Genomic DNA, 13864 nt, shown 5'->3' on the forward strand with positions numbered 1-13864 from the left:
TGTCTGTATATTTGATCATTTCATTAAGGATACCATCAACACCACAGGCTTTTTTGGGTTGGAGGGTTTTTATTTTGTCCTGTAACTCATTCAAGGTAATTGGAGAATCCAGTGGGTTCTGGTCTTTAATAGTTGATTCTAGGATTTGTATTTGATCATGTACATGTTTTAGCTCTCTCTCTCTCTCTCTCTCTCTCTCTCTCTCTCTCTCTCTCTCTCTCTCTCTCTCTCTCTCTCTCTCTCTCTCTCTCTCTCTCTCTCTCTCTCTCTCTCTCTCTCTCTCTCTCTCTCTCTCTCTCTCTCTCTCTCTCTCTCTCTCTCTCTCTCTCTCTCTCTCTCTCTCTCTCTCTCTCTCTCTCTCTCTCTCTCTCTCTCTCTCTCTCTCTCTCTCTCTCTCTCTCTCTCTCTCTCTCTCTCTCTCTCTCTCTCTCTCTCTCTCTCTCTCTCTCTCTCTCTCTCTCTCTCTCTCTCTCTCTCTCTCTCTCTCTCTCTCTCTCTCTCTCTCTCTCTGAAACCCATAATAGCATCATAGACATTTCAGGGCAGTTACGTGTTTTTTTTCTGTACTGTTGAAGGTTTCTTTTCTATACAGATAATTCATGATGGAAACAAACCTTTAACACTACAGAAAAACCCCCACGTCATTTCAGGAACAGCATCCTCTCTCTACTCCCTCCTCCCCCCTCTCTCTCCTGTAAAACACCATCCGTCCATCATGCCTGGGTGTTGGTGGGCACAGCCCCCGATGCAGTCTGATTCTCTTTCTGAGGAGGTGGTCTGATTTGCCTCTTTACTCACAGACCCCGTCCCAAATTACACCCTATTCCCTATTATAGTGCAGGACTCATAGGGCTCTGGTCAAAAGTAGTGCACTATATAGGAAATAGGGTGCCATTTGTGACTGCCATGGATTAGTCATTAAAAAGCTGTTAGCCACTGTCTCGCTCTCTCTCCGCTATCAGACTAATGCAATCACATCAACATGCAGAGATAAGGCTGTAATTACAGTGAAAAGCTGAGAGGCTCAAATCCCGGTTGAACTAAGCTCCCTGTTCCATATAAATTGGTGTACGCACTCCCCACGTCCCAAATGGCACCCTATTCCATACATAGTGCACTACGTTTGACCAGAGCTCTATGGGCCCTGGTCAAAAGTAGTGCACTGTGTAGGGAATAGGGTGCCATTTGGGATGTAGTAACTGTATGCATGTGCTCTCTGCAGGTAATGGCCCAATGATTGCTCTTAGTGAGACCGTTATTACTGTTGAGACTAGAGCCTTATATTGGGAAAACAATTACATGTGGGATGTTTTTGTCCATTTAGACTGTCTATGCTTGAGTAGTTTTATTATTGTTTAATATAGTTTTATATATGTAAGCCATGGAGAGCAGAGAGAAGTCTGTGTGGATGTCTTCCCAGCCAGGATATAGGAAATTGAAAAACAGAACTTGGAAAGTTGAAATGGAAAGTGTTTCTTCAGGGGAGATACAAGGTCCTCGAAGACATGAGTGAATATAAAACAAAACCTTCCCAGTCGTAGTCTTCTGTTTTCCTCCTAACCTTCCCAGTCGTAGTCTTCTGTTTTCCTCCTAACCTTCCCAGTCGTAGTCTTCTGTTTTCCTCCTAACCTTCCCAGTCGTAGTCTTCTGTTTTCCTCCTAACCTTCCCAGTCGTAGTCTTCTGTTTTCCTCCTAACCTTCCCAGTCGTAGTCTTCTGTTTTCCTCCTAACCTTCCCAGTCGTAGTCTTCTGTTTTCCTCCTAACCTTCCCAGTCGTAGTCTTCTGTTTTCCTCCTAACCTTCCCAGTCTTCTGTTTTCCTCCTAACCTTCCCAGTCGTAGTCTTCTGTTTTCCTCCTAACCTTCCCAGTCGTAGTCTTCTGGTTTCCTCCTAACCTTCCCAGTCGTAGTCTTCTGGTTTCCTCCTAACCTTCCCAGTCGTAGTCTTCTGTTTTCCTCCTAACCTTCCCAGTCGTAGTCTTCTGTTTTCCTCCTAACCTTCCCAGTCGTAGTCTTCTGTTTTCCTCCTAACCTTCCCAGTCGTAGTCTTCTGTTTTCCTCCTAACCTTCCTAGCACCTTCGCCTTCTTTCATTAGCTGGTCAGGTTCAGAAGACTGTCACATTTTATCTTGGTAAGACGTCTACTGAAAAACATCCTATTCAGAGCATATCCAGAGGCAGTGTGTGTGTCTTTGTGTGATTGTGTGTGTGTGTTTGTGCGTGTGTGTGTAAGGGCATATCCACAGGCAGTTGAACCACTGTCAGTTTTACTGCTCGTATCAATCCTCACTGACAACAGGTCAAAAAGACATTCTGACCCACACAATTCACTCCTCCTTCATCTCAGCAACCTCAATCTGCTCCTACTGCATGTGTAACACTCAAGATTAATGATGTTTTAGGTTTCGTCCCAAATGGCAAACCGTTCCCTATAGATAGTCAAAAGAAGTGCACTATGTACACTCATAGAAAAAAAGGTTCCAAGAGGGTTCTTCGGCTGTCCCCAGGTGGAACCCTTTTTGGTTCCAGGTAGAACCCTTTGTGGTTCCAGGTAGAACCCTTTAGGGCTTGCAGATTATGTACGATGCCCCCTGGCGGCCATGTTGGAAGACCACCGCGTTTATTCTTCTGACAACAACAGCCGAGTGGCTACCCCAAACTGCATGATAACAGTGCCTAAAACGAGTTGATTCATCACCATGGTCATTTTCTGTGGAGTATTTGGCTGCTCTAACAAGGCAGGAAAGACAACAGGAAAAATATGTTTACAGATTCCCCGCAATCATGAAACACCATTGGTGATACCAATAAGATAAGTCTCAAGAACTGTCTGAAAAGCGAAGAAACCTTTTTGCCCGTCAAGACCTGAAACCAGACAGCTGTCAGTACAGGGTCTGCTACGATCATTTCATCACTGACTGGTAAGTCAAGTCTGATCAATTTCAAGTTTAGTTTAGCTATGCTAGCCAGGTGTTACACAACAACACTACAGTAAGTTAGCCAACATTAGCTAGCTAGATAGCTTGTAGTCTAGCTATTAGCATGTGTTGCGTGAGTTTCAAGTTTTGGGGAAGCAATTTTTCCACCATAAAAATGCACCTTTATAACAAAGGATTGCATGTCTCTATTATCGCATTTGCAGACTAATGTAAGTCTACTATTCCTAATGTGATGAGAAGATTGGATAGTGATAATTTAGGCTATTAATAAAGTCTATTGGCATAGGAATGATAGGCTATAGCAGAGACGTTTCTTTCCTTTGCACTGGAAAAATTTGGATTTTGATAAACATTTCATGCAATTCTACTACACTTTATATGTGTCACGCCCTGACCTTAGAGATCCTTTTTATGTCTCTATTTTGGTTGGTCAGGGTGTGAGTTGGGGTGGGCATTCTATGTTTTTGTTGTCTATTTCTATGTGTTTGGCCGGGTGTGGTTCTCAATCAGAGGCAGCTGTCTATCGTTGTCTCTGATTGAGAAACATACTTAGGTAGCCTTTTCCCACCTGTGTTTTGTGGGTAGTTGTTTTCTGTTTTTGTGTCTGCACCAGACAGAACTGTTACGCTTTCGTTCTCCTGTTTGTTGTTTTTGTTCGATTTGGGTTTTTGGATGAAATCATGAAACGCTGCACCTTGGTCCACTCTTCCTTCAGCCCACGAGAATCGTTACAATATGACTGGAGATATTAGCATAATCTTTTTGAATACGATTGTAGTCTAGGCCTACTCTACTGACACTGACAACAGATCAATAAAAACGACCTTGTCTTGAATGCAACCATGTAATCTAGGCCCAAAAGGGGTCATGGCTAAAAGGGATCCAGCTTTTGTCAAATTAACTTTTTATGGCTGCAGGGGCAGTATTGAGTAGCTCTGATTAAAGGTGCCCATTTCAAACGGCCTCGTACTCAATTCTTGCTCGTACAATATGCATATTATTATTACTATTGGATAGAAAACACTCTCTAGTTTCTAAAACCGTTTGAATTATATCTGTGAGTCAAACAGAACTCATTTGGCACAAACTTCCTGACCAGGAAGTGGAAAGTCTGAAATCGAGGCTCTGTTCTTCTTCCTGCCTATACATGGGCATGATACGTAAGAGTCTACGTGCACTTCATAGACCTTCCCCTGGATGTCAAGAGGCTGTGAGAGAAGAAATTTAGTGTTTATCTTGGTCTGAATTGGAATACAAGCTCTTTGTATGACGTGTCCCTCATTTCCGGTACTCTTGGGAGCGCGAGGTGGACAGTGGGATTGCCTTCTGTTTAGCTGCCGTTATGGACGACTACTATCTCCGGCTCTGATTTTATTTGATACATGTGACCATATCATCGTAAAGTATGTTTTTTCAATATAGTTTAATCAGATTATTGAAATTTTTTCGGGAGTTTTGCCGTGTTCCGTTCTCTGACTTTGTTGACGATGGAGAGATCCGTGCCACTTGGCTAGTGCGCGTGCTAAATGAAGAGGGAAAGTTGCCGTTCTAAATCCAAACAACGACTGTTCTGGACAAAGGACACCTTGTCCAACATTCTGATGGAAGATCAGCAAAAGTAAGAAACATTTTATGATGCTATTTCATATATCTGTCGTAGATGTGAACTAGTCGTCGGCGCCCAAGTGTTTCTGGCTATTGTGCTAAGCTAATATAACGCTACATTTTGTTTTCGCTGTAAAACACTTAATAAATTGGAAATATTGGCTGGAATCACAAGATGTTTGTCTTTCATTTGCTGTACACTATGTATTTTTCAGAAATGTTTTATGATGAGTAATTAGGTATTTGACGTTGGTGTCTGTAAGTTTTATGGCTGCTTTCGGTGCAATTTCTGATTGTAGCTGCAATGTAAACTATGATTTATACCTGAAATATGCAAATTTTTCTAACAAAACATATGCTATACAATAAATATGTTATCAGACTGTCATCTGATGAAGTTGTTTCTTGGTTAGTGGCTATTTATATCTTTATTTGGTCGAATTTGTGATAGCTACTGATGGAGTAAAAAAGTGGTGGAGTAAAAAAAGTGGTGTCTTTTGCTAACGTGGTTAGCTAATAGATTTACATATTGTGTCTTCCCTGTAAAACATTTTAAAAATCGGACATGTTGGCTGGATTCACAAGATGTGTACCTTTCATATGCTGTATTGGACTTGTTAATGTGTGAAAGTTAAATATTGAAAAAATATATATTTTGAATTTCGCGCCCTGCACTTGAGCTGGCTGTTGTCATAAGTGTACCGACGTCGGGCTTGCAGCCATAAGACGTTTTTTAACGTCAAAAGTATTTTTTTTTGCATTTTAGCTAACCCTAACCCTTTTCCAAACCTTAACCTAATTCCCCTAACCTGCTACGTAAATTCTCCTAATCTGCTACGAAATGAGAAATATTACGTTAATTTGACAACAGCTGGATCCCTTCTAGCCATGACCATGAAAGGGGAGACATGACGTCCATATAGCCTGGTGGACAATATTGTCCCAAAACCTCCAGTGGTTATCATATAATAACACAATAATCATTTGTTGAGAACTTTATTCATAAGAGGATGGAAAATGTATGGACATTACAGCATAGGACAAAGGCCTCAAAAGGATAGGATAACCTGCTGTGTTGACTATTGGTTGTTCCAGCCCCACAATAGACACGAAAACACCTGAATCAATTAAACACAACAGAACACTTAAGAGCCCTGATGGTTTAGGTGACCTGAAGATGTGATATACTAACATCAGGTGTGCTTTTCATTTGTTTATGTAGGTTCACCAGCTGACCTCTATCAAGAAACCCATGTCAACTGGATTCCCATTGTGAAGATGAGCAATGCTGCAGCAGCATCAGTTTCTACTGTGAAGATGAGCGATGCTGCAGCAGCATCAGTTTCCACCTCTACTTTGTCCTTTGACGAGATGGGTGCCATATGCTGTGCTTTGGACTATCTGATTGATTCTGTTGTGCCATTTGAGTAGAGAGCACCTTCACCTTGTTGTCATGACAAAAGGGCCCACTTAAACCATTTGAATATATACAATGTAATTTGGAACGTGTAAAATACTATTGTTTATGATATTGTAAACATACTGTACTTTAATAATAGGCTATATTGTTGTCTGGGTGAAATTAAAAGTATTGTGTCATCTCTGCTCTGCCTAACCCCATTGAATAAAAAGTATTTCTTATAGCCCAACTATTTTCTTTCTTTACAATTTAAACACATGTAGCATAGACAATGTAATTGTTGTGGTATTCTTAGGCAAACCACCTTCATTATCACAGTAGCACTTCCATGTGCCACTCACCTTCTGGGAGAAAAGTATCTGGCAGTGAACTTGGTAGTAGTAGTTGTGTGTATGTTTTACGCTAAGGATCCCATTATCTCCTACTTCTGTTTTACGCTAACGATCCCATTATCTCCTACTTCTGTTTTACGCTAAGGATCCCATTATTAGAAACAAGATTCTCTGGTCTGATGAAACCAAGATTGAACTCTTTTGCCTGAATGCCAAGCATCACATCTGGAGGAAACCTGGCACTATCCCTACGGTGAAGCATGGTGTGGGAATGTTTTTCAGTGGCAGGGACTGGGAGACTAGTCAGAATCGAGGCAAAGATGAACTGAGCAAAGTACGGAGAGATCCTTGATGAAAACCTGTTCTAGCGTTCTCAGGACCTCAGACTGGGGCGAATGTTCACCTTCCAACAGGACAACGACCCTAAGCACACAGCCAAGACAATGCAGGAATGGCTTTGGGACAAGTCTCTGAATGTCTCTGAGTGGCCCAGTCAGAGCCCGGACTTGAACCCCATCGAACATCTCTGGAGAGACCTGAAAATAGCTGTGCAGCAACACTCCCCATCCAACCTGACAGAGCTTGAGAGGATCTGCAAAGAAGAATGGGAGAAACTCCCCAAATACATGTGTGGCAAGCTTGTAGCGTCATACCCAAGAAGACTTGAGGCTGTAATCGCTGCCAAAGGTGCTTCAACAAAGTACTGAGTAAAGGGTCTGAATACTTATGTAAATGTGATATTTCAGTTTTTATTTGTAAAAAATTTGCAAACATCTCTAAAAACCAGTTTTTTCTTTGTCATTATGGGGTATTGTGTGTAGATTGATGAGGAAAGAAAACAATTTAATCAATTTTAGAACAAGGTTGTAATGTAACAAAATGTGGAAAAAGTCAATGGGTCTGAATACTTTCTGAAGCCTAAGATAACCATGAGCAATGCCAAGCGTCGGCTGGAGTGGTATAAAGCTTGCCACCATTGGACTCTGGAGCAGTGGAAACGCGTTCTCTGGAGTGATGAATCACGCTTCACTCCTTGGCACTCCGACGGACGAATCTGGATTTGGCGGATGCAAGGAGAAAGCTACCTATCCCAATGCATCCTGTCAACTGTGAAGTTTGATGGAGGAGGAATAATGGTCTGGGGCTGTTTTTCATGGTTCGGGCCCCTTACTTCCAGTGGAGGGAAATCTGAACGCTACAGCGTTAAGGCCCTTTTTTGTTTCAGAAAGACAATGCTCCCTGCACAAAACGAGGTCCATTGTTGTGGAAGAACTTGCCTGGACTGCACAGAGCCCTGACCTCAAGAACCAACGAACACCTTTGGAATGTATTGGAATGCCGACTGCGAGCCAGACCTAAGCAAGTCCAGAAATGTTCCAACATCTAGTGGAAAGCCTTCCCAGAAGAGTGGAGGCTGTTATAGCAGCAACGGGGGGACCAACTCCATATTAATGCCCATGATTCTAGCTCCACAATGAGATAGCCAGCCTGCCAGCTTAGTGGAGTCTGCCACTAGCACAGTCAGTGTAGTCAGCTCAGCTATCCCCGTTGAGACTGTGTCTGTGCCTCGATCTAGATTGTGCAAAACTAAACAGGGCGGTGTTCACGTTAGCAATCTCACTGGAATAATTGACCTCCTCCATTCCTGTCATTATTGAAAGAGATTGTGATATCTCACATCTCAAAATAGGGCTACTTAATGTTAGATCCCTCACTGCCAAGGCAGTTATATTCAATGAACTAATCACTGATCATAATCTTGATGTGATTGGCCTAACTGAAACATGGCTTAAGCCTGATGAATATACTGTGTTAAATGAGGCCTCACCTCCTGGTTACACTAGTGACCATATCCCCCACGCATCCTGCAAAGGCAGAGGTGTTGCTAACATTTACAATAGCAAATTTCAATTTACCTCCCCAGAATTTTGTCTTTTGAGCTTCTAGTCATGAAATCTATGCAGCCTACTCAATCACTTTTTATAGCTACTGTTTACAGGCCGCCTGGGCCATATACAGCGTTCCTCACTGAGTTCCCTGAATTCCTATCGGACCTTGTAGTCATGGCAGAAAATATTCCAATTTTTGGTGACTTTAATATTCACATTTAAAAGTCCACAGACCCACTCCAAAAGGCTTTCGGAGCCATCATCGGGTTTTGTCCAACATGTCTCCGGACCTACTCACTGCCACAGTCATACTCTGGACCTAGTTTTGTCCCGTGGAATAAATATTGTGGATCTTAATGTTTTCCTCATCCTGGACTATCGGACCACCATTTTATTACATTTGCAATCACAACAAATAATCTGCTCAGACCAAGGCTCATCAAAAACCGTGCCATAAATTCTCAGACAACCTAAAGATTCCGAGATGCCCTTCCAGACTCCATCCACCTACCCAAGAACGTTAGAGTACAAAAATTGGTTAACCAGCTAACTGAGGAACTAAATTAAACCTTACGTAATCCCCTAGATGCACATTTTTGGAAAAAGCTGTTGCACAGCAACTCACTGCCTTCCTGAAGACAAAGAATGTATACGAACCGCTTCAGTCTGGTTTTAGACCCCATCATAGCACTGAGACTGCACTCATGAATGACCTTTTAATGGCGTCAGACCGGGGCTCTGCATCTGTCCTTGTGCTCCTAGACCTTAGTGCTGCTTTTGATACCATTGATCGCCACATTCTATTGGAGAGTTTGGAAACCCAAATTGGTCTACACGTACAAGTTCTGGCCTGGTTTAGATCTTATCTGTCGGTAAAGATGTCTCTGTGGATGGTTTGTCCTCTGACAAATCAACTGTACATTTCGGTGTTCCTCAAGGTTCCGTTTTAGGACCATTATTGTTTTCACTATATATTTGACCTCTTGGTGATGTCATTCGGAAACATAATGTTAACTTTCACTGCTAACTTTCACTGCTCCAGAACGATACACTTCTGTACATTTTGATGAAACATGGTGAAGCCCCAAAATTTCCCTCCCTGGAAGCGTGCGTTTCAGACATAAGGAAGTGGATGGCGGCACATTTTTTACTTTTAAACTCAAAACAGAGATGCCAGTTATAGGTCCCAGGAAACAAAGAGATCTTCTGTTGGATCTGACAATTAATCTTGATGGTTGTACAGTCGTCTCAAATAAAACTATGAAGGACCTCGGCGTTATTCTGGACCCTGATCCCTCTTTTGACAAACATATCAAGACTGTTTCAAGGACAGCTTTATTCCATCTACGTAACATTGCAAAAATCAGAAACTTTCTGTCTAAAAATGATGCAGAAAAATGTATCCATGCTTTTGTCACTAGATTAGACTACTGCAATGCACTACTTTCCGGCTACCTGGATAAAGCACTAAATAAACTTCAGATACTGCTCAACACGGCTGCTAGAATCTTGACTAGAACCCAAAAATTTGATCATATTACTCCAATGCTAGCCTCTCCACACTGGCTTCCTGTTAAGGCTAGGGCTGATTTCAAGGTTATACTGCTAACCTACAATGCATTACATGGGCTTGCTCCTACCTATATTTCCGATTTGGTTCTGCCGTACATACCTACACGTACGCTACGGTCACAAGACGCAGGCCTCCTTACTGTCCCTAGAATTTCTAAGCAAACAGCTGGAGGCAGGGCTTTGGTGGTTGAATGGTAAGTTGGTGGTTGAAGATATCCCTCTAGTGGTGTGGGGGCTGTGCTTTGGCAAAGTGGGTGGGGTTATATCCTTCCTGTTTGGCCCTGTCCGGGGGTATCATCGGATGGGGCCACAGTGTCTCCCGACCCCTCCTGTCTCAGCCTCCAGTATTTATGCTACAATAGTTTACGTGTTGGGGGGCTAGGGTCAGTCTGTTATATCTGGAGTATTTCTCCTGTCTTATCCAGTGTCCTGTGTGAATTTAAGTATGCTCACTTCTTTCTTTCTTTCTTTCTTTCTTTCTTTCTTTCTTTCTTTCTTTTCGGAGGACCTGAGCCCTAGCACCATGCCTCAGGACTACCTGGCCTCCAGTTTCAACTGTTCTGCCTGCGGCTATGGAACCCTGACCTGTTCACCGGACATGCTACCTTGTCCCGGACCTGCTGTTTTCGACTCTCTCTCTCTCTACAGCACCTGCTGTCTCTAACTCTGAATGATCGGCTATGAAAAGCCAACTGACATTTACTCCTATTATTATTTGACCCTGTTGGTCATCTATGAACGTTTGAACATCTTGGCCATGTACTGTTATAATATCCACCCGGCACAGCCAGAAGAGGACTGGCCACCCCTCAGAGCCTGGTTCCTCGCTAGGTTTCTTCCTACGGTTCCTGCCTTTCTAGGGAGTTTTTCCTAGCCAGCGTGCTTCTACCTCTGCATTGCTTGGTGTTTGGGGTTTTAGGCTGGGTTTCAGTATAGCACTTTGTGACATCGGCTGATGTAAGAAGGGCTTTATAAATACATTTGATTGATTGATGTTCGACAAGCAGGTGTCCAAATACTTTTAGTCATGTATACTTCATCCATCAGAGACACACACACACACACACACACACACACACACACACAAAGAGGCTCAGTAATGAAAGGTCAGTGATGCTGCATTCTGTGGAAGATGACATTGGGCTATGGTCATTTGTCAGCGTTTGTCTGTTCAGTAACTGGTCTGTTTGATTATACATCTCAGTGTAGGCCGAGAGAGCGTTAGCTAATAATGACGTATTGTGTGAGGATTCCCTTGTCACAACAATTTATTCACATCTATGATAACCTTTCTAGGACTTCCCTGACAACATTCCGCTGAAAAGGCAGCGCGGGAAATTCAAAAATATTTTTTAGAAATATGTAACTTTCACACATTAACAAGTCCAATACAGCAAATGAAAGATTAACATCTTGTTAATCTACCCATCATGTCCGATTTAAAAAATGTTTTACAGCGAAAACACAACATATGATTATGTTAGATCACCGCCAAGTCCAAAAAACACACAGCCATTTTCCCAGCCAAAGATGAGTCACAAAAAGCAGAAATAGAGATAAAATTAATCACTAACCTTTGATGATCTTCATCAGATGACACTCATAGGACATCATGTTACACAATACATGTATGTTTTGTTCGATAATGTGCCTATTTATATCCAAAAATCTCAGTTTACATTGGTGCCATGTTCAGAAATGCCTCCAAAATATCCGGAGAAATTGCAGAGAGCCACATCAAATAACAGAAATACTCATCATAAACTTTGATGAAAGATACATGTTTTACATAGAATTAAAGATACACTTGTTCTTAATGCAACCGCTGTGTGAGATTTCAAAAAAACTTTACGGAAAAAGCACACCATGCAATAATCTGAGACGGCGCTCAGATATAAACAACATTTCTCCGCCATGTTGGAGTCAACAGAAATACGAAATTACATCATAAATATTCCCTTACCTTTGATGATCATCATCAGAATGTACTCCCAGGAATCCTAGTTCCACAATAAATTGTTGTTTTGTTCGATAATGTCCATTACTTATGTCCAAGTAGCTACTTTTGCTAGCACGTTTAGTACACATGTCCAAACGCTCGCGCAGGTCCAGGCGAACGTCGGACGAAAACTTCAAAAAGTTATATTACAGGTCGAATAAACTTGTCAAACTAAGTAGAGAATCAATCTTCAGGATGTTGTTATCATAAATATTCAATAACGTTCCAACCGGAGAATTCCTTTGTGTCTACAGAAGTATTGGAACGCAAGTCGATATCACGTGGAATGCGCGTGACCAGGAACTGGCACTCTGCCAGTCCACTAACTCAAACAGTTCCCATCCGGCCCCACATCACAGTAGAGGCTTCATTCAACGTTCTACAGACTGTTGACATCTAGTGGAAGGCGTAGGAAGTGCAAACAGATCCATATCTTACTGGGATTTCAATAGGCGATGAGTTGAAAATCGACCAGCCTCAGAATTCTCACTTCCTGTTTGGATTTTTTCTCAGGTTTTTGCCTGCCATATGAGTTCTGTTATACTCACAGACATCATTCAAACAGTTTTAGAAACTTCAGAGTGTTTTATATCCAATAGTAATAATAATATGCATATATTAGCATCTGGGACAGAGTAGGAGGCAGTTCACTCTGGGCACGCTATTCATCCAAAGTGAAAATGCTGCCCCCTATCCCTAAAAAGATAATTGATGAATTCAATATGTGAGTCATTTGTGAACTATAACCTGCAGTCTCTATCTTCTTTTGTCACTTCAGTTATGGAAATCAGGTGTCATTCAAGATGAAACTCAATGTTTTGTGTGTGTCTACACACGTGTCTTCTCCAGGTGGCCCATCCAGGTGGTCTTCGTCTCACTGCGACTGCTGCTGCAAGAGCCACAGGAGCGAGCGTGAGGGAGAGAGCGGCACTTCTTTGAACGAGCTCTCTACTTCCTGCTCCGAGACCCAATCAGAAGCCAGCTCCCCTCAGGGCACTGTCATCTGTGGTTCCGTCAGCCGACAGCCTCACCCCATCGCCCAGACCCTGGAACGGCCACTGAAGAAAGGTGTGGGTGTACCTCTCCTCTTGTACCTCCTGTTTTACACCTTTCCCCTTGGGTGACCTTGGGTGTTTTGAAAGGCATCTGTCAAATAAAATCTCTTGTTCTTCTTCTTCTCCTCCCCCTCCTCAATATAGGTCCCGTTCAGCTGCTCCAGCCGTCGGAGATGAGGAGGAAGACGGACCTGCTCCGTGTGAGGACCATGGGGATCAGGGACCACCGGGAGGCTGCAGCCAAGAGGAAAGCCAACAAGGAGAAGTTAACACCGGAGCAGGAGCTGGAGAGGTGCATCCAGGACTTCCACAGGATCAGGATTCCTGACCGCTTCCCCGAGAGGAAGTACATGTGGCAACAAGAGCTGCTGAGAAAGTACCGTCTCTAAGGGGAAGGAGGGAGGGAGGGAAAGAGAAGGAGGGGAGGGGGAGGGAGGGTGGAGGGGAAGGGGGGGGAGGGGGAAGGAGGGAGGGTGGAGGGGAAGGAGGGGAGGGGGAAGGGGAAGGAGGGGAGGGGGAAGGAGGGAAAGGAGGGGAGGGGGAGGGAGGGAGGTAGGCAGGGAGTTAGGGAAGGAGGGAGGGATAGAGTCCATTCCCAACAGGGCAGAGTTAAAAAGTAAGACAAATATTTGCACAAAAAAAGGAAATAGTATCACAATAAAAAAACAATAACGAGCCTATAAACAAGGAGTACCAGTACTGAGTCACTGTCCAGGGGTACGAGGTAGTTGAGGTAATAACTAGACTATAAACAAGGAGTACCAGTACTGAGTCACTGTCCAGGGGTACGAGGTAGTTGAGGTAATAACTAGACTATAAACAAGGAGTACCAGTACTGAGTCACTGTCCAGGGGTATGAGGTCGTTGAGGTAATTACTAGCCTATAAACAAGGAGTACCAGTACTGAGTCACTGTCCAGGGGTACGAGGTAGTTGAGGTAATAACGAGCCTATAAACAAGGAGTACCAGTACTGAGTCACTGTCCAGGGGTACGAGGTAGTTGAGGTAATTACTAGCCTATAAACAAGGAGTACCAGTACTGAGTCACTGTCCA

At 43.0% G+C, this 13864-nt stretch overlaps 1 protein-coding gene across 1 annotated transcript in view; it reads left to right on the forward strand.

Annotated features, from left to right (window-relative positions):
- The window catches only part of LOC120062533 (BTB/POZ domain-containing protein KCTD16-like), a 56299-nt gene extending 43100 nt beyond the window's left edge, over positions 1 to 13199 (forward strand). The window contains exons 2-3 of the mRNA XM_039012579.1: positions 12605 to 12823; positions 12955 to 13199. Coding sequence (XP_038868507.1) covers positions 12605 to 12823; positions 12955 to 13199 — 464 coding nt within the window. The remainder of the gene's footprint in view (positions 1 to 12604; positions 12824 to 12954) is intronic.
- Positions 13200 to 13864: the final 665 nt, after the last annotated feature.

The sequence above is a fragment of the Salvelinus namaycush genome, chromosome 17 (assembly GCF_016432855.1).
Source record: "Salvelinus namaycush isolate Seneca chromosome 17, SaNama_1.0, whole genome shotgun sequence".
In the NCBI taxonomy this organism is placed as follows: domain Eukaryota; kingdom Metazoa; phylum Chordata; class Actinopteri; order Salmoniformes; family Salmonidae; genus Salvelinus; species Salvelinus namaycush.